Source organism: Caloenas nicobarica, chromosome Z (assembly GCF_036013445.1).
Source record: "Caloenas nicobarica isolate bCalNic1 chromosome Z, bCalNic1.hap1, whole genome shotgun sequence".
Taxonomy (NCBI): Eukaryota; Metazoa; Chordata; class Aves; order Columbiformes; family Columbidae; genus Caloenas; species Caloenas nicobarica.
This window is the reverse complement of record NC_088284.1, coordinates 104,603,717-104,618,570: the sequence shown is the minus strand read 5'-3', so window position 1 is coordinate 104,618,570 and position 14,854 is coordinate 104,603,717. Positions and strand designations below refer to the sequence as shown.

General features: G+C 39.6%; 1 protein-coding gene across 3 annotated transcripts in view; it reads left to right on the top strand.

Annotated features, from left to right (window-relative positions):
- Positions 1 to 14,854, top strand: part of USP24 (ubiquitin specific peptidase 24) — a 62,952-nt gene that overhangs the window by 38,093 nt on the left and 10,005 nt on the right. For all 3 annotated transcript variants that reach the window (XM_065655535.1, XM_065655533.1, XM_065655532.1), the window contains exons 34-55: positions 337 to 496; positions 783 to 938; positions 1,542 to 1,612; positions 2,343 to 2,503; positions 3,368 to 3,429; positions 3,804 to 3,995; positions 4,280 to 4,397; positions 5,693 to 5,837; positions 6,298 to 6,417; positions 6,653 to 6,778; positions 6,982 to 7,080; positions 7,293 to 7,375; positions 7,613 to 7,754; positions 8,162 to 8,281; positions 8,668 to 8,888; positions 9,312 to 9,436; positions 10,062 to 10,203; positions 10,550 to 10,700; positions 11,479 to 11,574; positions 12,419 to 12,522; positions 12,929 to 13,042; positions 13,815 to 13,911. In XM_065655535.1, the coding sequence (XP_065511607.1) occupies positions 337 to 496; positions 783 to 938; positions 1,542 to 1,612; positions 2,343 to 2,503; positions 3,368 to 3,429; positions 3,804 to 3,995; positions 4,280 to 4,397; positions 5,693 to 5,837; positions 6,298 to 6,417; positions 6,653 to 6,778; positions 6,982 to 7,080; positions 7,293 to 7,375; positions 7,613 to 7,754; positions 8,162 to 8,281; positions 8,668 to 8,888; positions 9,312 to 9,436; positions 10,062 to 10,203; positions 10,550 to 10,700; positions 11,479 to 11,574; positions 12,419 to 12,522; positions 12,929 to 13,042; positions 13,815 to 13,911 (2,805 nt within the window). The remainder of the gene's footprint in view (positions 1 to 336; positions 497 to 782; positions 939 to 1,541; positions 1,613 to 2,342; positions 2,504 to 3,367; positions 3,430 to 3,803; positions 3,996 to 4,279; positions 4,398 to 5,692; positions 5,838 to 6,297; positions 6,418 to 6,652; positions 6,779 to 6,981; positions 7,081 to 7,292; positions 7,376 to 7,612; positions 7,755 to 8,161; positions 8,282 to 8,667; positions 8,889 to 9,311; positions 9,437 to 10,061; positions 10,204 to 10,549; positions 10,701 to 11,478; positions 11,575 to 12,418; positions 12,523 to 12,928; positions 13,043 to 13,814; positions 13,912 to 14,854) is intronic.

The following is a 14,854-nucleotide window of genomic DNA, read 5'->3' as shown; positions in this document are numbered from 1 at the left end:
GTTAATATTACGAGTGTGGTGTGTTGGGTTCTTGGGCAGTGCTTCCCAAATGGATTGATATGATTGAAATCCACATGCCTAACTCCAGATAGGTGAAAAGGGTATGTACCCTAGTGAAGAATTTAAAAACAAAACTACTTCCTATTAAAGGAGCAATACTGATCTCTTCTTGGGACCAAAACGACTCTTGTATCCTTGAGCCTGCTTAGAAAAGAGAGAGGAAAACAAATCTAAACGTCAGTTTGACATGATCCAGAGGATATATTCCTCTTACCCCTGTGACTAACAGATGCTGTTGAATATCGCTGAACTAACTACTGTTTCTTGTCCCTGCAGACGATGGAGGTGAACGATTTCACTTCCACGGTGGCTTGTTTCATGCGCCTCTCCTGGGCTGCTGCTGCCGGACGCCTGGACCTCGTGGGAAGCAGCCAGCCCATAAAAGAGAGCAACACTTTATTTCCTGCAGGGATTCGAAACAGACTTAGCAGCTCAGGTAGGTTAACTCTGTCTCTAAACCAATCTAAAGGAAGCATTCGGTTTATTCTTAATTGAACGCTTTTGAAGCTTGAAGCTGAATTCATTGGAGTTGCACTCGATGATCTGCTTTGGGTCCCTTCCCACTCAGGATATTCTATGATTGAATTACACAAATCTGAGCAAAATGCTGTACATTCATGTGGCATTTGGAGGAGTTTTTTTAAATTGCAGATAACTGACCAGAAGCTGAAAACATCTGAAAAATTTAATGGACTAGAGCACTTGTTCCTTTCTTAATGCAGGAAGTAACTGCAGTTCAGGAAGCGAAGGAGAGCCAACCGCACTGCACGCTGGCATCTGTGTGCGACAGCAGTCTGTGTCCACCAAGGATGCTCTGATTGCTGGAGAAGCCTTGTCCCTCCTGGTAACCTGCCTTCAGCTACGCAGTCAGCAACTAGGTAGGAAATAGAATTGGATTACTCACTATCTGAAAAATAGGTAAGGTGGGGGATGGCTTTTGGATACGGACAAATACAAAAAATCCGGAGAAATTTCTAGCTTTATAAGCTGAGACAGCCCACGTTAATGCCATAAAATTTCGTTTAAAAATAGAGGTGGTTTGGTTTGGTTTTTTTGGTTTGTGGTTTGGTGGTTTTTTTTTTTTCCAGGGACTGAAAAACAGGTGGCATGAAACAAGGCGGGTAGTTCCATGCCTTAGTGAAATGTTTTGGGAAAGCTGACTTACTGCCTGTATATAAATATTTGCACTGGCTTTGAAGTGTGTAGTTCTGTAAGTGCTACTGTTTGCATAGCAAGTGTTTTAGTACTTGAACCTTTGTGTACATGAAGCGTAAATATTAGTGGTGGTGGAAGGAGAAGGAAAACACTGCTATAAGGTAGTGCCAGTCTCTGGTGATGGGGGAATGTGCAAATAGCCCTCGCTGCTTTTCAGCATTGACAGGAGAATGTTCTCTGTCCCATGGTGTTTTAATGCAAGACTGTAACGGACATATTTTAAATTATTATTTTAAAAAAGATAGCCTGGTATTCTTCTGTTCCAGGGTCTTTTTACAATTTGCCTTGTGTTGCTGATTTCATCATTGACATACTGCTCGGATCACCAAGTGCTGAGGTGAGGGTCTTTCTCTGAAAACTTCTTTATTATTATATTTCTGAAATATGTACACTTTGACCATTTAATATGGTCTGAAGATAAAATTGTTCATTACAAATATTCCCACAGTTCTTTGTATTTGAATGAATAATGTCTGTATAATTGTTAGTAATTCCAGGATCTAGTGATGTGTTGATAGAAAATGCTGAAGTATTACATTCTTTAGGCTTGTTTAATCCATGAGGCGCACAGAACTGTGCTGTAGCTAGTCTAAAGAAAATATTCTCATTTTGGTGAGGCACATTCTGTAAAACAAGTACTTTAGGGAAAGTTCTAAGTAACTTTCATCTCGAAAGATTTGGGTAAGATTTAATGGACTCTTCTGAACTTCTGAAAAATTCTTCCAAATGTCAGAACCCTCCTAAAATTAATTCTTTCTGATTTGATTATTCTGAATATTCTAAAATCTAGATATTTTCAAGTCACACTTGCTTCATTTAATTGCATCTCCTATATTTTGCATCTTTTCCCCCTTATCTGAGTTTATAATCTGTGTTTAATAAAGCATCAGATCTTTTAGCTCAGGAATGAATGTGGATTGCTAAATCCATATAAACAGAGAAACCCTGGCTGTGGGGTGCAGAGTTATTAGTCTTTTTTATGTCTGTTTTTTTTCTGTTAGATCTCTAGCAAAACAGAAGTTTATTTTTTGCAACACTGCTAGTGTTTGACAATACCACTGTTTCAGATTCGTCGTGTTGCCTGTGACCAGTTGTACACCCTTAGCCAGACCGACACGTCAGCTCACCCAGATGTACAAAAGCCAAACCAGTTTCTCCTGAGTGTTGTTCTTGGTGCCCAGCTGCCTCTTTGGTCACCAACCAGCATCATGAGAGGAATCAACCAGAGGTAAGTCAGACGTGTGTTGACTGAGGCAGCAGATCTGTCGCATTTTTAAATGAGCAGGGCCATGGAAGCTCTGAGACACAAGGGATTAGGACCTCGCTAGTCTGTCAAAAGTAGATGTCTGTCACACCCCGGAGAGTTTTGGAAGTGTGTAGACTGACAGAAAATAAGGCTGAATTCTCAAGGTACACCTCTTCCTCTGTGAACTCTTACAGTTCAGCTTATTTGACTTCCCATTTGGGAGGTGGTAGTTGCCAAACAGTCCCTGCTCTTTCTAGGGTGTGGTTGTGACAGTCAGAACCTGGCTGGAATCCTGTGTGAGGCAGAGGTGATGGGATATGTGACAGTCACATTGAGTTTATTTGGTAGTGTTGCATAGATCCAGTTCAGAAACCAATTCTAAAGGTTCCAGCCCTTTCAGTGATGTCTGGACCCATGGCTTCACCTGATTTCTTGTTGCTTATGTTGCCCATTACACCTGTAAAGACTGGAGTTGTCAGTCCTGTTAACTTGTCCCTGACTGGCCAAAGGTTGTTGAATGTAACAGTAAATTTAAACAGCAATTTCAAGAGGAATCTGAATAGAGGAGAAACTTGAGAAGTTCAGACATGTTTTTTTATTGTCTGATAATTAACTAAAATTTTTATGAGGTGAAGTAAGAAAGCAGAAATAGATGTTACTCAACATTCAGAAGTAGCTGTTGGGAAGGAATTGTTTTAAAGCTGCAGCATGTGCATGCAGAAGCATAGCTAGATAGCTGTGCTGGTTTGGATTAGATGGACAGAGCACACAGGCCTTAAAAGCAACTGCTTAGAAAAAAGCGTCTGATTTTAAACTAAACCCTTCCTCTATTTGTACCTATTTCAGACTTTTGTCCCAGTGTACAGAATATTTTGACCTGAGATGTCAGTTATTGGATGACCTCACATGTAAGTATGTACAGGCACACTTGTCATCCTGATCACGGCTTCCAAGCATGTCCTCCTGGAGACAAGATGTAGAATTGCCTTCATGGAGGGGTTGCACCACCGCAAACTCGATGTGACCTGCCAGTGTGTTAATGCCTGGCATGGGCTGTTCTTGGCGTCCAGTAAGCAAGACAGCTCGCTGCTTTTGGAAAGTGGGATGAGTTTCTTTGTGGAAGGCATGCTCTGTGCACATTGTGGGGGAAAACAGACCATTATCAAAATGTTTGAAATTCTTTGTATCTATATTCTGCACTTACAGAGCTGTTGATCGTTTGGTTTTTTTTGGTTTTTTTGGTTGTTTTTTTTTCCTCCTGGGTTTTCTTTTTCTCTTGCAGCATCAGAAATGGAGCAGCTAAAGATAAGCCCAGCTGCCATGTTAGAAGACGAGATCACCTGGCTGGACAATTTTGAACCCAACCGCACAGCTGAGTGTGAGACCAGTGAAGCTGATAACATCCTGTTAGCAGGACACCTGAGGCTCATCAAGACTCTCCTGTCACTTTGCGGGGCAGAGAAGGAAATGGTTGGTAAGTGTTGCTTTTTACTCTGAAGTGACTGGACTGGTGTGAATTCTGCATAGCACTGATGACTTGATGAATAGGCAGCACATGTGAAAACTTTTTAATACATCAGTAGAAGTGATACAGAGCTATAAGGAGTAATTTTGGGAGTACCTTTGTACCTTTGATAAAATATTTGGATATGTTTTTTCGTTGATATGGTGCTGTTAAGTGATTTTGCTGTTATGAAACACCTTCTGACATGTGCAGTGATAAGTCTTTAACAGTACCTGTGGATTACTCTGTTACAGGTTCCTCTTTGATTAAGCCACTGTTGGATGATTTCCTCTTCCGAGCATCCAGGATTATTCTGAATAGCCATTCGCCAGCAGGCACTGCTGCAATCAGTCAGCAAGACTTTCATCCAAAGTAAAAATAGGGGGTTTTTTGTTTATGTTGGGTTTTGTCCAAAATCTCATGAATGCAAATGTCACACTGGGGCTACAGATGCTAGTATTTAATACCAATATTGGAGCATCCCTCCACTTCTCTACATTTCCTACATAAGTGTCCAAATAAGATTTTTGTAAGTTTTTATGTGGCCTAAAATATTTGCTTTTCTGTACTTCCAAAGTCTGTGCCTTGTTAGATCAATGAACTGCAAGCCCAACCAGGTGCTGATTTTATGAATCCAAAGAGCACTCCTTTAGCCCATCATTGCTTGGGAAGTTGGCTAAGTTGGAGTATGAGCAGCAAATTAACTTTCCAAGCCCCTTGTAAATGAGAATCTGAAAAGTTCTGTGATTTTTTTTTCCCTTCAAAAGAACTGTATTTTGTAAAAAGCTAACACTGAGCCAGTCTCCTTGCACCTGAGATAACTGATAATAGCCCAGAATATATCAAATGGGGAAAAAAGAGTGGGCTTCCTCTTTCCTGTCACACTTGCCTTCTCTTATTGCTGTGCAATATCTGAAGGGTGGGTAAATTGGCTCCTGTGGAGCTTTGTGCTGCTGCAGCTGCATTTCTTACATTACACTGACTAGATGGTGCTAGAGCTGGACCAGGTACATCCTCACTGCCTTTCCGCAAACCCTAAAGAAGGTTCCAGCGGAGCATTTAGCAACCCCTGAACTCAATGTGACTTGCTATGCCTCAGTGTTTTGCTCCATTGCAGTTATCTCAAGTGTGCTTTTTTGTTGGCTTAAAGTAAATAAAGCCCTTTCTTTGGCCTTAAGAAGAAAGGGCCAGTGTGTTTGGTGATCCACTGAAAAAACCTTAGGTCTAAGGTCATCTCTTGTAGCAAGTTATCTGGTCTAGCTCTTTCAAATCTTGTCTCTCTGTAAATAAGTCATTATGTGTCCAGCATTGATACAGTGATAGAGTATCTCTCTATTTGTTCTCTGATGTGCAACCCATTCTGTGTTGTCTTTTTAGGGCACGCACTTTTCCTTGTTGCTGAATGTTAGCAACAGGTGTCTCCATGTCAGTAAGGGAGGCTTATTTAAAGGAGCATTTCCTGGTGCTGCTCTTTCGATTCGATTCTTCCCTGTTATCCGTCCTCAAGAAAGAAAAAAATAGCACTTTGCAGTCTCTCAGGAGTGTTTTATCAGCTAGTGTTCCTTCTGAACATTAATTATCAGCTTGTTCTCAGTACTATGGCTTTCTTGAATTAGAAATAATTGAGTCATCTACAAAATAGATCTCAAATGTGGTTTTCTTTTTAGGTGCAGTACAGCAGACAGCCGATTAGCTGCTTACGAAGTGTTAGTAATGCTGGCTGATAGCTCACCCTCCAATCTCCAGCTTATTACAAAAGAGCTGCTTTCTATGCACCACCAGTGTGACCCTGCACTTACCAAGGAGTTTGATGTAAGCAGGAAGCTTTTTTTGATTTGTATTAGTGTGGTTTGGAATGCTGTGTGTGATCCTACTTCACTGCTCCAGTCATGAAATTTCCATGGTCTTCAATTTAAAATAACGAGAAGGAGATAAGAATAAATGCAAAAACATTTGATCTTCCAGGGAAGCAAAGACTCCAGTGAGTCTTTGTCAGTTATTATCTGGATAAGAAAGAAGTATTTCCTAAATATCGCCAATTCTATTTACATACATTTTAGGCCATTTTAACAGATTTGTGCAAAGTGTTAAATATCTAGATGACCAAATATAGTGCTCTTGCAATCTTTCAGAATTTATATTCCTGGATTTCCATTAAATTGCTCTTTACAGCTCATATAAAGGTGATTATAAGAGCTATAGTATGTTATTGGAGTCTTGTGCTTCTTATAACTTACTGGGACCAAAAAATGTGGTTTGTCATTTATTCCAGTATCTTCCGCCAGTGGATAGTCGCTCCATTTCAGGATTTGTGGGACTGAAGAATGGTGGGGCTACTTGTTACATGAATGCCGTCTTCCAGCAGCTCTATATGCAGCCTGGCCTCCCAGAGGTAATTGATTCAACATCCAGTCAAATCCTCTTTTTGGAATTATTGTCACCTGAACTGCAAGGTCATCTTAGCACCATTTGTAAATGAATTGTTTAAATAAAAATAAACCTGTGCATGTATGTGTGCGTGCGTAAATATATACACACAATAAACATATAAGTTGCGTCATGACAATTCACAATAATAACTTTGCCAAGAACCAATTTAGTAAGGTTATTTCCTTCCTTGCTTCCAGGCCTTGCTTTCCATTGATGATGATACAGACAATCCAGATGACAATGTGTTCTATCAAGTTCAATCTCTTTTTGGTCATTTGATGGAAAGCAAGCTACAGTATTATGTACCTGAGAACTTCTGGAAGGTATTATATATTTTTGTTTAGAATGTATAGCTTTCCTACTTAACAATCATTTATTCAGCCTTTGCTCATTGCAGAATTTCTAGAGATCATGCAATTCCTACTTCAAAAGTAAAAAAATGTAAAAATAGCAAATTTCTTTTAAAAATCACTTTCTTTAGTGATGAGTATATGGACCACCTTTTTATATATACTTATTTTTACAGATTTTCAAGATGTGGAATAAGGAACTTTATGTTAGAGAACAACAGGATGCTTATGAGTTCTTCACCAGTCTTATAGATCAAATGGATGAGTACCTCAAGGTAAAAGCTTCAGGGATTTTTTTTCCTTGTTTATATGCATCTCCTTGGTACTTTTTTTCTCTTTCTCCTTTGTTCTTCAGAAATTAAGGCAGAGAGCCATTCAGCTTATTTTATAATCTACATAGTATCCAGAAGTTTAAAATTCCTGTTGCTTTCTTGGTCTTCCACTCCGCAATATATCCAACTGATGTCTCACTTTACATCTTCAACAGAAAATAGGAAGAGACCAAATATTTAAGAATACTTTTCAAGGAATCTTCTCTGATCAGAAGATCTGCAAGGACTGTCCTCACAGGTAATGGTAAATTTAGTGCTTCAGTTACCAAGTTATGTACTCTCATAACTATTAAAATATATGTAGGTCAAAATAGCATAAGAAGGTAGAGACATACGCCTTTGTGAGCATCACAGCTGTTGATGACTGTGGGGCAAATGCAATATTATTTGCTAAACATGTGTATGCGACTTGTTCATGTAAGTTGGCTACGTTCTACTTTGTCAACGCCTTGACTGTTTTTCTCCTTGTATTTAGGTATGAGCGCGAGGAAGCCTTCATGGCTCTCAACCTAGGTGTGACTTCATGTCAAAGTCTGGAAATATCATTGGATCAGTTTGTTAGAGGAGAAGTTCTGGAAGGAAGCAACGCATACTACTGTGAAAAGTGTAAAGAAAAGGTATTGGTTCTTAATGCATATGAAAGAAGATTCAGCTGTAGCTTTGGTATTTTCTTAAGCATTACATGGTCATACAAGCCACACTTAGATACTGCTTACTCTTTCCACATTGAAGATATAATCAAAACGTTAAATCCATGCCAATAACATTCTTTGTTCCCTGTAACTTGTATTGTAGACTGAACACTTAGACATATGGCAGGATGTTAAAATGTTCTGTAACATACCAGCCCACTGCACAAACTCTTTAATACCTGTAATAGTACATTATCTGTACATGTCGTAGTTATCCCATCGCTGTACTTCACAACAGTTCGAGGTGGCTGGAGAATTGTGCATCCGTAGAAGAACACTACAGAAGCTTGAGGCGTATAGATAGAGGTGATACTCTGTCTTTTCTTTTTAAGAGAACTACAGTGAAGCGCACATGCATTAAGGTCTTACCTAGCCTGTTGGTGATTCACCTGATGAGATTTGGCTTTGATTGGGAGAGCGGACGTTCTATTAAATATGATGAACAAATAAGGGTAAGACAAATTTTTTCTCTTTGGCACCACCCCCCCATGCTGTCTCATGGAGTGCTTCCTATTCGTTCCTCCTTTTCCCCACATTTTGATACAGGAATTTTGGGTACATGGTACACTTACAACATGGTCATGCTACAGAAAATAAACATTTTTCCTTAGAGATTTCCTTGTCTGCAGCATTCTTGAGATCCTTTCAGAAAGCAAGAGCAAAATCCTCTGTAAAAAACATTTTATTTAACTTCTGTGTCATAAGGATAAAAAATTGAAGTGCCACATTTTCCTTTGGTGTTTCCAACGTGGGAAGTATCAATACAGTGCTCATAAAATTACACTAAGCGCGTACACAATATAATCTCTTGGTTAATCCCAAATATATTTTCAAACAGTTTCCTTGGATGCTGAACATGGAACCTTACACAGTGTCAGGGATGGCTCGCCAGGACTCGTCCTCAGAAGTGGGCGACAATGGTAGAAACGCGGATCAAGGAGGCGGAGGCTCCCCGAGGAAGAAAGTTGCCCCTACAGAAAACTATGAGCTCGTTGGTGTGATTGTTCACAGCGGCCAGGCACACGCAGGGCACTACTACTCCTTTATAAAGGACAGGAGGTAACGGCCAGGAAGATTTGTGTGGGGACTTTGAGAGTGGTCTAGAGATGTTACTTGTTTTGGGAAGGTCCAGTGAGCCATTCAGTGCTCTATCGGAAACACTCTTCCCTTTCTTAACACCCAACATTGTGAGTGTTAAGACAATAATGTGGGACACCATATTATAAAAGCTTCAGCAATTCTTGCCTACCTGTATTGCAGTTTGAGGGCTTCCTATGACGCTTCATTGCCGGTGACTCACTTCTCATATTTCTAGTCAACCTCGTTTTTTAAATATAACTTTGACATTGAACTAAGCTTTCTATTTACTGTCAAAACAAAGGTGATTTCAGGGTTGTAATTTCAAGGATATTGAGGGTGGTTTTGTTTTTTTACTAGACAACCAAGTAACTTTGTTGTGTTTCTATTCTGTTTTGATCACAGGGGATGTGGAAAAGGAAAGTGGTATAAATTTAATGACACCGTTGTTGAAGAATTTGATTTGACTGATGAAACCTTGGAATATGAATGCTTTGGTGGAGAGTATAGACCTAAAGTCTATGATCAATGTAAGGAGAAGAACAGATTGATTCACAGTAGCTTTGTGTTTCATACTGGTTCTCGGGAGAGGTAGAGCTCAGTCTGTTGTATCTTCTTTATTTGGTCTAATAATCCTTCTGAAGCAATTTTTTCCTAAAGCCTTCTGTTTACTGAAGAACATAACAGCTTGTATGTAGCCTAATATTAATTGAACCATATTCACTGTTGTTCAGCACTTTGTAGACTTAGTAGCAGAGGAGATTCAAAAATAAAATAGCACGTTGTTTAAATAGTTTAAAAAAACAAAAGCCACAAAACAGGCCTTGTTTTAGACTTGTGACTGTGCATAGTACATGGTGTGGCATGGTATAGTTAAACTTTTCAACACTTTAAGGAATTAATTCCAAAAGCATTTCCACCAATATTCAATTGTTTCGTATGATAATTATTTTTTAAAATACATATGCTTTTTGCAAAAAGGTTTTAGAATTCAGGTTTTTGTTATTTGCTAACATAGACTGATGTTTTGCTCTGACAAATGACTTTATACTGCCACAGCGTATATTACTTGCACACCCAGTTTCACTTCCTTATAGGGATGAAAAAGGTACTAAATCTTCAGAAGCCTTAATCAAATGCCTTTTCTCCCACCAGCGAACCCTTATCCTGACGTGCGCCGGCGCTACTGGAACGCCTACATGCTGTTTTACCAGAGAGTGTCTGATCAGAACTCTCCGGTCTTACCAAAGAAAAGTCGAGTGAGTGTGGTACGGCAAGAAGCTGAGGACCTCTCGTTGTAAGTTCCTCTTGTGTCTGTAAAGGTTTCTCTTTTCTTGATATCTTGACCTTATCTCCAGAGCTATGAAATTAATAATTCTTGTTTGACAAAGGAGTATACTCACCTTTCTGTTTTGTTTTTTAAGCTGGTTAGTGAATAGTCTTTTATTGCTTTCACAACCTCCCCTTCCATGCTGCTGTCACTATTGCAGTAAGACATTCAAGCTGACTGACAGCCTCAAAAAGTATTTAGACTGTCATCTAAATTTGCCTTAAGATTATACTGGCTGTACTGGTATTTTAAGCTTGAACTGTAGGTTTGTCACAGGATTTCATTATTCATCTGGAGCTTCTATATATTTCAGATCTGCTCCGTCTTCACCAGAAATTTCACCCCAGTCATCACCTCGACCCCACAGGCCCAACAGTGATCGCCTTTCCATCTTGACTAAGCTGGTTCGAAAAGGAGAAAAAAAGGGACTTTTTGTAGAGAAGATGCCTGTGCGGATATATCAGGTAGAGCACTCTGACAGTGGCAACTAAATCCTACTCATATGAAATTCAAGCACCTGGTAAGAGAAATGCAGTGACTTCGAAGGTGGCCTTGAAGTAATTACCTTCTTGAAAGCAAAGCTAGAAAATAATTCTGGATTCTGACGTAAAGTTCTTAACAAGTCGCTTAGGGATACACTACTGTAAGTTTTGCTGTCCCTTCTCACAAAATTGTCCCATCATTCTTTGCTTTGAAGAAAGTGCATGCAAATTAGTTGAACATGAGCAGCAGTCAGCATGCGAGCAGGGAGAGACAAGAGCAGAGAAGATGCTTCATTTGAAGTACACTTGAGGAGTAACGGAGATGATGGCAAATTACAGTCATCCTCGAGTTCTTGACTTCACAAGAATGTAGAAAGAGGAGAAGAGAAGCAAACAGCTTCAATCCGTTCATGTCTGTTAGTTTCTGTAATATTGAATGTGATCTCAAAGGGGAAAACATGGACGTTGAAGGTGAGTTTGCAAGTCAGGACAGAAAATGGAGGTGTGATGGCCTTGGCAGAGCAGTGGCAGGGTCGTAGAACATGGATATTCGCTGGCACAGAGGAACATCTTGGTCTGCAGGCTTGCAGCTCTGGTCTGTACAGGAGAGGGTATAATCTTGCATATATTTGGCCTTCTGAACATAACATCTTGCTGATCTGACACTGGCTTTTAAACACTACGCATACATACATAAAACATGCAATTTTAGTTAGAGAAATGTACTTTGACAACATTTCAATATTTTTGCCTTGTACAGATGGTGAGAGATGAAAACTTGAAATTTATGAAGAACAGGGATGTCTACAGTAGTGACTACTTCAGTTTTGTTCTGTCATTAGCTTCACTGAATGCTGTAAGTACCTAGATTTTCATTCTAGAGTATTTCAGAATGTGCTGGGTAGAAAGGGCCACAGAAGCTATTTGGGTCACAACTGGGAAAACTGGAAGAGAAGAGTTGACATGATTTTTCCAGCTGAGCAACTCATTGTCTCCAATAATTTTTCACGCTGATAACATCTGTCTCAAAGCAGACTCCAGCCTCCTGTTCTAGTAGTGGGAGAAATATCATTGTGCCTTAGTAAAATTTGTGAAATAGCATACGTGTTTTTGTATCAATGCGAATTAAGCTCTAGAACAGGGGTGTCAAACTAATTTTCACCGGGGACCACATCAGCCTAGCGGTTGCCTTCCAAGGGCCGAACGTAATTTTAGGACTGTATGTAGGAGTAGTTACATTGATCCAGTCCTAAAATTACATTCGGCCCTTGGAAGGCAACCGCAAGGCTGATGTGGCCTGTGGTGAAAATGAGTTTGATGCCCCGCTCTAGAGGGGCAGAAATTCCTCCTTATATGGAAGATCCAAAAATTGGTGTTAGTCACCTCCAAGTTGATACTTTCTTTGGAAATACAGTTTACTAATCAAGTTTTTCTAAATGGAATAATAAGCAAGCCAGCATTTATTAAATGTATTAAATCCACAGATCTAGTGGGCCTTACAGCAAGTTTGTTCCTGTTTTAGCTATTTGTTAAGTAACATCATCAGTACTGGAGACTGTTTTTTAGCACAGAAAAATGCTTTGTTTTATTTTATCCAAATGAAGTAAGCTACTTGAATGAAACATGTTGATCTGTTTAAAAGAAGGCATGTGTGCTGCAGGCACACTTCTGCTCTGAAGTAAATTTGCCATCTCTTTCAGACTAAGGTAAAGCATCCTTATTACCCGTGCATGGCAAAGGTGAGCTTACAACTGGCACTCCAATTCCTCTTCCAAACCTATCTCCGAACCAAGAAGAAACTCAGGTAAGGCCTTGTTCTGGGTACTGTAACAACATATTTTCCTGCTTGTTGTACCTATAGCACCTTGAAATACTGCAGGTAGCGTGGACATTCGCTGGAGTAGCAGCACATTTCTGCTTTGCACTGAAATCCCATCACAAAGAAATCTGAGAGGGGAAGGAGGGTCATGTATAACCTGACAGTTTGCTGCCTCTCCTGGCTGTCTGTTATTTCAGTGGTAGTGGATTGGGCATGGAAAGGCTTTAATAGATGTAAAGGCAGCAAGTTGTTCCAAAATACTACTTAAGACATCTGATGTATGTTCAATTAAACTCAAAATTCTTTATATTGGGCAAACAAGAAACACAGCTTAGGTTTTGGAGGTGTTTTTTCTCTTTCCTTACTGACAGTTGTCCCTGTGTTGTTAAAGGGCTGACACGGAAGAATGGATTGCCACCATAGATGCACTGCTATCCAAAAGCATCGATGCTTGTCAGTGGTTAGTTGAATATTTCGTCGGGCCAGAGGGCCGGGAGCTTGTCAAGTAAGTGATGGTAATTCTGTCTTAGGTGTTTTGTGTCTCGTGTGGATAAGGCTTCCTAATAACATGATCTGACCTATACTGATGTATTCCCAAAGAGCCGACTGTGCACATTCTTGAAACAGACACTCTAGATAATCACTTAAGTTTTTATTTCTAGTATTTTCTATGATTGTGCAGCTTTCTGAGTAATTCTGAAAATCTCATAAAATAGTGCAGTGTATGTGGAGGAGGATGCAGATGTTTAATTCAGTGGAGTGCCTTGGAATATGTTTGTGTCTGGTCACTCCTGCAAGTGGTGGGAAAGGAGAACGTGGTCAAAGTGTTTGGGATAAGGTAAGTTAAATACTTACCTGACAAAGATCACAGATAAACTGGAAAGAGTTTTTCTTGCCAAGCTCAAGATCAGCTGATAGATGTTTTGAAAACACCCAAGACACATACTTGGAGGACTGACACACTTAGAGAGGTGTGTCAATGTAAAGAAAATTTTATCTTTGAAGTTGCATTGAAAGACAGGATCCTATGATAGCTCTTAGTTTTAGCTTTGTTGTTACTTGGATGAATAAATATAAAGTAATACTATAGGCCTTAGTAGCTACAAGCAGGAGTGCAGGAAACTAAGTTAAAGCTTATCCACAGAAGTACAAGTAGTATCTGGATGGTTCTCATTTTTAAAATAACAAACACCACAGTAAACACCACACTTAATCAGAGTAACTGTGTGTACCCGTTGATTCCAGTTCTCTTTGCAGCTTCGCCTTTTATCTTCCAGGACTTTCCTCCTGGAGTGCAGCGTGCGAGAGGTGCGAGTTGCTGTAGCCACTATTCTTGAAAAAACCCTTGACAGTGCCTTGCTTTATCAGGAGAAGGTTGGTGTCACCTCCTCACCCCCCAGCCTGCTGGTTGTCCCTACCAAAAGGTTCTTGCTGTATTTGCAGACAACACCCTGTGGTTTGTAAATAACAGAGTGAAATGCCCTCGTCTTGATGGTGCTTGTAGCTCTTCATTTCTTGAATAGGTCAATGCTCGTCTGTTCCTACCCTGGCAGGGACCATGCTGCTGTAATTCTCAGAATTTTAAGTTTGAAGTATTACTTACAAACAATTCTGCCTGATTTCAAATCGTTTTATAAACTAGTATCGCATATTCTTTTAATAGTTTGGAAACAGTGTTTTCTTAGATTTATTATGTTTTTCTGATTCCAGAGATCAGCTTATTTTTTAACTGATTCTCCTTCCTCACTCAGAAGCCTATAGCAGTAGTAAGTGATTTATCTTGTTCCAGAGAGTGGTTATTGTTAAAGGTTTAATTTTCTATTAGAAAATCTCGGCAAGTAAGCTTGGAAGTGCAGCTTTGTTACATTTCGCTGATCTTAATATTCTAGGAAAACCCAACAGGAAATGTGTGAAAAGGAGTCATTTGTAGAATGTTTGAGATTTACCTGTTTCCCTTGGGATACCAAATCATTTCTGTTAAGATAACTGGGACAGAAGTGTTATCTGTGTTCTGGCATGTTCCTGCTGTCAGTTCTCAGTGGGGGCTTGGACACTTTTAAATGTCCAAGTCTTGTTTAACCTGAATTTTTTTTTTAACATCAAATGTTAATATTTGATGCAATAGAATATTTTTTTCTATCCAGTTTCTGGGATCTATCCTTTTTCATCCAGTGTCATGGATGGAAGGCACTACGATTCTATAGGCTTCTGTTGAGAAGGTTTGTCATGTGTAGAGCTTTAAGGAAAGGTTTTTATGAGGTCCTACAAGCTGAAAACAATAGTAGGGAGATGAACATTTACAAATATAGTTTCTGGT